At 37.8% G+C, this 8,431-nt stretch overlaps 1 protein-coding gene across 1 annotated transcript; it reads left to right on the top strand.

Moving 5' to 3' along the window:
* Positions 1–303: 303 nt before the first annotated feature.
* On the top strand, positions 304–3,355 carry LOC108708236 (E3 ubiquitin-protein ligase TRIM62). Its single transcript, XM_018246722.2, has one exon. The coding sequence runs from the start codon at positions 454–456 to the stop codon at positions 2,017–2,019; it is 1,566 nt and encodes a 521-aa protein (XP_018102211.1). The 5' UTR covers positions 304–453; the 3' UTR covers positions 2,020–3,355.
* Positions 3,356–8,431: the final 5,076 nt, after the last annotated feature.

The raw sequence follows: 8,431 nt of genomic DNA, 5'->3' as shown, positions 1-8,431 counted from the left end.
TTATAGTTATTTCTACATTTGTGTTATTCACAACCAGTGTCATAAACAGCTGCTATTCTCATAACCAGCATATGTGTAATAAGGCACTTACAAGTCACATTGACTTTTCCTTATTGCTTTGCTCTTTCTAGCATTAAACAACACTGTACCTTGTTATATATGTTAAAAATAACAATAACAAAATAACAGTACAGATCAGACAAATTTTTTCCACATTTTCTGTTTGCTTTTGGCTCCTCATTTTGTTCAGCCAATCCTGTTTGTTATGATAATTGCTATTTATGTTCAAAATATTTATGTTGCAAAATGATGTAGATAACAGTTATTTGAGTTAATGTTGTTTTAAAATGTTCTGTAACATACAGAGTTAACGCAACTGAACATTAGAAGAAGCCACACCCTTCAAGCTGAATAAAAAGGTTCAGTTTCGTTTCTCTTTACTGACTTTTGAAAATGGCTTCTGCTGTTCTAAATGATGAGCTTACCTGCTCTATTTGCCTGAATATCTATAGAGATCCTGTGGTGTTACCGTGTAAACATAATTTCTGTAAGGAATGCATTTCTAACATTCTAAACAGTCAGAGAAAGACTGGAAATTACATTTGCCCTGAATGCAGAGCGGAATTTATGCATCAGCCACCTCTACATAAAAACCTGAAGCTCGGGAACATTGTACAACGTTACCTTTGTACCCAGCAAGAAGAGGGCAAATCTGAGGTCTTTTGTACTTACTGCATCAACTCTCCAGTGCTTGCCGTGAAAACATGTGTACATTGTGAAGCCTCCTTGTGTGACATGCACCTGAGAACCCACAGTAAGTCTGAGAAACATGTTTTAGTTGAACCCGCTTCCTCCAAGGCAGAAACAAATAAATGTTTAATCCATAATGAGCTCCTTAAGTACTTTTGCTCTCAAGATTCTGCTCTGATTTGTTTGAGCTGTGGTAAAGAGGGTAAACACCAGGGGCACAGGTTGGAACTGATAAGTGCTGCATTTGAGAAAAAAAAGACAACACTACGTTATTTACTACAGGAGATAAATTCAAGAACAATCGAAAATGACAAACAACTGTGGATGCTACAGAAGCGCAAAAAGAGGGTGCAAGACAAGGCAAGTGACATGACAGAAAGGGTGGCTGCACTGTTCAGAGACATAAGAGAAGAGGTCTTGGCACTAGAAAATAAAGTCATAAATGAAATCATTACACAAGAAGAAAAACTCTCACGTCCCCTGGCTGATCTAATCCAAAAGTTAGAAATGGAAACAACTGATCTGCATGCAAAAAAGTGTCATGTTGAGGAAATGTGTAGTGTCACAGAACCTCTAACCCTACTTAAGCAACCTGCCATCAATAGTGATCTTGGAAAAAAACATTTGAGGGAAGCAGATAGTGATGATTTTGATGAACTAACCATTGCAATGACATTGCAGAAAGGTCTCTCCAGCCTGTCTGACACTATTCCCAGACTGAAAAAATCGAAGGGCTTCTTTATGGAAGACGACTCTGACATGATTCTGAATGTTGACACAGCTGACCTTAACATTGCTCTTTCACCTGATTTACAAAATGCATCTTACTGCCAGAAAGAAAAGTCACGACCCCATCATCCAGAGAGGTTTATGACTCAACAAGTGTTAAGCAAAAATAAATTTTCATCAGGACAACATTATTGGGAAGTAAAATGTGCCAATACAGGAGACTGGTACATAGGTGTGACATATCATAGTGTCAAGAGGAAAGGTGACATGTCATACATTGGAAGCAATAACAAGTCCTGGTGCTTAAGCTGCAAGGATGAAGCATTTACAGCAGACCATGATGATGAGTCGGAAGAATTATGTTCAGAGCCAGACACTTTACATTTTGGAATATATCTGGACTATGAGAGTGGGCAGTTGTCTTTTTATGAATTATCTGAACCAGTCAAACATTTATATACTTTCAAGGCAACTTTCACAGAACCGCTGCATGCTGGCTTCTTTATTGGGGAAGGTAGCTGGATACATATTGGGAAATAAGGGGGGAACTATTTTTATAAATAAGATACAAGTTGGTTATCTGTCACAGGTTCATAAGCTCTGGGTCAGGATCCAAAGCTGTTTAGGGATGGTCACCATATCCATGTTGATAAAGTGTACAATTTTACTACAGTAGAAACAAAGCATTCATACACTATACCTAAAATTTAAATGAACAATCCACTATTGCTATTTGTAAATGATTCCATATGTGTGGCCAGAACACAATACAGGTTTAGAATCTGTTATTCATAATGTTTGGCTCCTGGGGTTTTCTGTATAATGCATCTTTCTGGACCTTGGATCCTCAAACCTTCAGCCTACTAAAAAAACAATGAAACATTCAATAAACCCAATAGAATTTTTTTGCCACCCATATAGATTCATGCAGCTTAGGATCTAGTACAATGTATTATTTTATTATTCAGGGAACAAGGAAATAATTTAAGAAAAATATAATGATTTACTTGAAATAGAGATTTATTAGGAGCAAAGTCACTCATCTGACAGCTGGTGAGTTCTTGTAGAAGTCAATGTGAGTTGTATTTTCAAATTTAAGTTGTTTTTTTTGAGTTTTCAAGATTAATACAATGCTACGGCAGAAAAATCCCAGCCATATGTCCAAGTTACTCTTGTATGACATGTATACTAAAAGAATCTAACTTAGTTAATTCTTTAATATATCACACCTCATATAACATCTAATTTAACAATAGTTACAGAAGATCTAATGTGAAATCTTCACAACTGAGCTGATTATGATATTCCAACATTTAACAAACTAAAACGGTGACACTACTTGGCCTTTTGGCTTGAGCAATCATGAATTAAACAAGCTGAAATGATTGAACGGTCATAAATTGTATATTGACTAGACAGTAACATTGGCCTGTGTATAACCACCTTAAAGGGTATTACCCCATGAGCATTTTTAAAGTGAGCTTGTTAGGTGCATGGCTCACCCATAAATTGTCCTCTTACCCTACTATCTTCCATTATCTTGTGCTCCTTTTCTTTCTGGTTGATTTCCCTTTCTTTAAAAAAACAACTATGGATAGTGAAATTACTTTGTATTATCTTGGCAACTGCACAGGAACAGCATGCACATTTGGTGCCTTGCATATGTACTGCATTTCTAATACACACTTTTTCCATTTTTTTAAAATCACATAAAAACATAATTTATCTCAATTCATTTTGTATATGATTGCATCATCTACATGCTCTTATATAATTAAAAACCTTATCAGAATCATTTTATGTAAAGTTCAAATTGCTGTAATATATTGTGTGTTTTATTTGCTCTTTATTGTAATAAATAAAAATGTTGATTGGCTTAATGTGTTACCTTGCATGTCTTCGGTAATAGTGGTTGCAAACTGTATTTATACCCTAAATGTATCATTACCCTTCCAAGTAAATGCAGGTGTTAGGCCGGTTCTCAGATGACTTAAGACCCACAAGCACCTCACACTAGCTGGAGGCTTACCTGAGTGTAGGAACAGGAAGCACAGCAGTGGAGAGAGAGGCAAGGGAGCCGAATATCACGGTACAGAGGGTTAGGCAGGAGAGTAGTCAACAGATCCTGGTCAGGTCTGGCAGCATAGATTCACAGGCTATTATTAAGGCACAGGAAAATCAGAAGGAAGTTGGAATGCCAGTCTAAATTGGTAGCCAAGCATTTTGGAAATAGTGCCTTGATCCTTTAAGCGATGGAGGCTCCAGACTTAAGCACGGTGACGCGATGCGTCAGACGTAAATGTAGTGGCTGCTGATAATTCATATATTATAAAGACTTAAGTGAGAAACCTGACATTAACTTTTTGAGCATATGTATGTAAAACACATTATTCTTCCCAAGGATTAGGAGCTAGGCAGCCATGAAACTGTGGGGCCTAATAAATTCTACTTTTATACCTCTGGGTATGTCCAGTGTCCTGTATGCAACCCCTAAATATAGGCCATTCAGTGTATTTGAGAAACTGAAACAAATTTGTTTATTGACAGATTTAGCAGTTTGTTTATTAATTGAACCCCACTGCCCCACTAATGCCTGGTGTGGTGGGGAATTGAAAAAGTGTCTTTTTTTGGTGCTGCTTTTCTAAAGCGCCTTTATCCTCCTTATGGGGAGAGTAAATGATAACTGTTTTAAGTGTTCATCTTAAGTCCATCCTCCTTATGTGAAAAGTTCATAGATTTTCCCTAAATTTAAGACTGGTGGCAGCCATGGAGGGGCCCTTTGGGAGACAAGAACATCTCTAATATTATCATCTAATGGGTTAACTGTTTGTGTATAGCTATAACTACTGACCACACAGACAGGTGTGGATGAGGAAGGGCAGCTAAACCAACTTTGGCTGCTGGAGGTCTTAAAGGAGAAGGAAAGGCTAAAATTAAATAAGCTGTATCAGAAAGGTCTATATAAATATACCAGTAAATCCTCAAAGTAATGCTGCTCTGAGTCTTCTGTCAAAAGAAACGCGGCATTTCTTTCCTACTTTTGCGTATACATGGGCTTCTGTATCAGACTTCCTGTTTTTAGCATAAACCTCCAGGGCAGGGCTTGAGCATGCTCAGTTTGTTCCTGTCCCCCTCCCTCCTCCCATCCCTGCTGTAATCTGAGCTCAGAGCTGTAAGTGAGCAAGGAGAGACTCTGGCAGGAAGTGATGTCACACCAAGCTTAGATGGCAGCTTCTATCCTAAACAAACAGAGACAGTGTCTAGAGTTGTTTACTCAGGTATGGTAAAGTATTCTGCAGAATAAATATAGTGTTCTAGCTTGCACTATTGTGGCTAATCTGTTGGCAATAAACCGTCTTGGAGCTTTCCTTCTCCTTAAAGGATTTAGTCACTGGGTCCCTCTTTGCAGTAGACAGATGGAGATATAGATACCGTAGTTAAAGAAAGAGTAAATCTATTCAGACTTCAGGATCATTAAGAGAAGAACAAACTAGAATTTCACAGAGAAGAAAGGTCCTGCTTTTCATAATGTTGTGCTGCCTGGGACTCAATAATTGTGGCCTCTAGGGATTTGAATATGGACATGTTCTGCTAAGTAAGGGATATAGATTAAATAGAAGTAGAGTCATAGGTATAGACTGATTGAGATAGATTTAGATTTGACAGGTAGAGGGGGAAAGAGAGAGACAGAGAAATAGAATGATAGAGAGAGAAAATGGATTGGATAAATCAATATTGAGATTCATCAGGAAAAGAACAAACAAATTTTATCAAAATTAGTATTTGTGCAGTTTTAGAGTATTTTTCTAAATTTTCTCTAAAACCGATAAGAATATGCTAAGCTTGAAATTGCTGCTTTTGTACAAATTTTTGTACGACTGAAACACATGGAAACCCAAAAACCACGAAACAAAAAAACAAATCTTACAAGAGAAGAAGGGCACCCATAGACTTTTATATGACCTCAGCGTTGAAAGTTTTCATTAGTTTGTATTCCCATACTTTACTTTAGTTTTCTATTTCAAAATTCCCTTTAAGAACCAAAATACTGAAATTATTTATGGAGTGGTGAGGGCTGTTGAAATGGTTTCCTACTGGTGTATCCAGTTTTTATTTGATTATGGTATTCCTCTAATGTGTCCGGAATCTGTATTCTGAGATCAGGATGTGTGGCAGGTTTTGTATTGTTTTTTTGCCACCTCCTTGCAGTGTAGGTGAGTTGAATCAGAGGGAGAAGGGCTCTAAGTAGACTGAGCCATCTAGTAAGTGTCGGGGAGAACGTGCCATTCATTGAATAAGGATACACTTCCTACCATAAAACAATAAGGTTTGGAAAAGAATATGTGTTGTCAATATCATCCACAATATATTTTAGGCAGGGATGTTGTGTTCTTAATATAGTCTAGTACCTGCTTCCAAAAGTGTTGTACCTGCAGGCATAGCCATATTAGATGGAGGTAGTCCACATAGGGGATGCCACATTTAGGGCTAACAGAAGAGTCTCTGGCTCCCATATGATGTAGCCGTAAGAGAGTCAGGTGAAGCCTGTGGATGAAATTGGATTTAGTCCTGTCCTACCGCCAGCAGTCGAGGAGGCTCTAGACTTTTTTTACCTCTAGCAACTCGGAATTAGATTCAGCAGACAGGGTTCTTCTTTGATAGACACCCAGGCATCTTCTACTATGTGCTTAATTACTACCGCACAGGCAAGCTGCACTGCCCGGAAGATTTATGTGGGCCCCTGTTTGAGGACGAGCTGGTATTCTGGGGGATAGATGAGACGGACGTGGATCCCTGTTGCTGGATGACCTGCCAGCACCAGGAGGCTCTAGACATTTTTGAGAACGTGGAGCTCAATGATGGGGATGAGGAGAATAAAGGTTTGTCTCCAGAGCTGTTCTGCATGGAGGAGAGGATGGACAGATTGGCTTTGTGTTCTTCCTCCGGCCTCCTTCGCAAGGCGGCCCCCTGCAAGTCCGAGCCGCCGGTGTTCCTCTTGTGATGAGGGCAACGAGGCCAGCTCGCACTGTTTGGACTGCCAGAAGAACTTGTGCGACAACTGCCTGTTGGCCCACCAGCGCGTCCGACGGACCAAGGACAACGCTCCTTCACATGCTGTCCCTCCAGGGAGGAGAAATCCAGCGCTGCATGATGGATCGTCGCTGTGTCGCCTTTTCTGAAGAGGAGCAGAAGCAGAGTTTCGGTGAGTTATTTCTTAATAAAGGCTTTGCAATTTTAAAGTTTAATTTGTCTTGGTGTTTTTTTTTCAATGTATACTAACAAATTATTATTTTTTTTTTTGAATTTGATGTTACTGGTCCTTTAAACAACAGCAACAAAATTGTTGAGAGATGGAATGCCTTTTATGGTTATTATGATCTAGAAAAAAAAAACACCAACTGTTAACTGGAACCTTCCCACCAGTGAGGTATGTGTTTCCTAGGGAACTAAAACTTTAATGAAATGAAGTAAAAGATCAGAATCTTAATTAAAATGAAAAAAATCAGGAAAAAATATGTATGCTGACAATATACCCTTAAAATAATGTATATGTCAAGATACCAATTTTTATATTAGAACTAACCTTCCTACTAGATATGTGGCTAAATTGATTACTTTTGCCTTTTATGGTGTCACACTGGTAAGTTGTTTCTAATTCAGTCACATCTTAAAAATGCTTCAGGGTTACTTTATTGTTTCCAAAGAAAATATGTAGTAAAAGGTGCAGCAATTTCAGTGGATTGTCAAGTTCAGATCCACTACATGTATGGAAATTATTTTCTGAAATGCTTGCAGCCTTTCATAATTTGAAAAAACATCTCTTAAGGCTATTAAAAACCCAATAGGATTTTATGCTAGTTTTGTTACTATCAAGTAAAAGACTTTATTAATGGACTGAAAAAAACCAAGAATTGTTTGCTTAATTAGGATTCCATCTTTAAAGGCGTGGTTCACCTTTAAGTTAACTTTTGGTATGATATAATATGGCCAATTCTAGGCAATTTTTCAATTGGTCTTCATTTTTTTTATAGTTTTTTTTCATTATTTACCTTTTTCTTTTAACCCTTTCCAGCTTTCCCATCTAAACAAATGCTCTGTACAGTTGTTATTGCTATTTTTTATTACTCACCTTTCTATTCAGTCCTATTTCTGTTCCAGTCTCTTATTAGACCTTTGCAGCCCGATTTGAAAACCACAAATACTAAAATATGAAAACAAATTGCAAACCGTCTCAGAATATCACGCTCTGCATCATACTTAAAGTTAACTAAAAGGTTAAAATAAATATATACAAAGTAGTGAAAATAAGTATTGAACACGTCAATGTTTTTCTCTGTAAATATATTTCTTATGGGGCGATGGACATGAAATTTACACCAGATGTTGGTGACAACCCAAGTAATTCATACATACAAAGAAATCAAAACATAAGTCCATAAATTATGTGTAATTAAGTGGAATGACACACAGAATAAGTATTGAACACGGAGAAAATGAGTTGCAAAAAATCATGGAAAACCAAGAAACCTGCTAAAATCTGTCCCCTCAGTGCAAATTAATATCAACTGGTTAAGTCCTAATTGATGGCCTATAAAAAGGTTTCTCATTACCAAGGTATCACACAAGAAGCATCTCATGATGAGTAAAAGCAAAGAGCTCTCTCAAGACCATCACAACCTTATTGTTGCAAAACATACTGATGACATTGGCTACAGACGTATTTCTAAGCTTCTGAATGTACCATTGAGCACCGTTGGGGGCCATAATACAAAACTGTAAAGAACATCATTTCACCCTAAACCTGCCATAACCAGGTGCTCCGCCAAAGATTTTTGACAGACGAGTCAAGACAAGTCAACAAGACAATGATCCCACAGCCAAGGAAAGTCTCATTTGGATCAGAGAAAGAAAATAAAGATGCTAGAATGGCCCAGTCAATCACCAGACTTGA

This window comes from Xenopus laevis, chromosome 2L, assembly GCF_017654675.1.
Source record: "Xenopus laevis strain J_2021 chromosome 2L, Xenopus_laevis_v10.1, whole genome shotgun sequence".
NCBI classification, from domain to species: domain Eukaryota; kingdom Metazoa; phylum Chordata; class Amphibia; order Anura; family Pipidae; genus Xenopus; species Xenopus laevis.
This window is presented reverse-complemented; position numbering and strand designations above follow the sequence as displayed.

Coding starts and splice junctions, on each gene's coding strand:
- LOC108708236 (XM_018246722.2), top strand. CDS start 454: ATGGCTTCTGCTGTTCTAAATGATGAGCTTACCTGCTCTATTTGCCTG.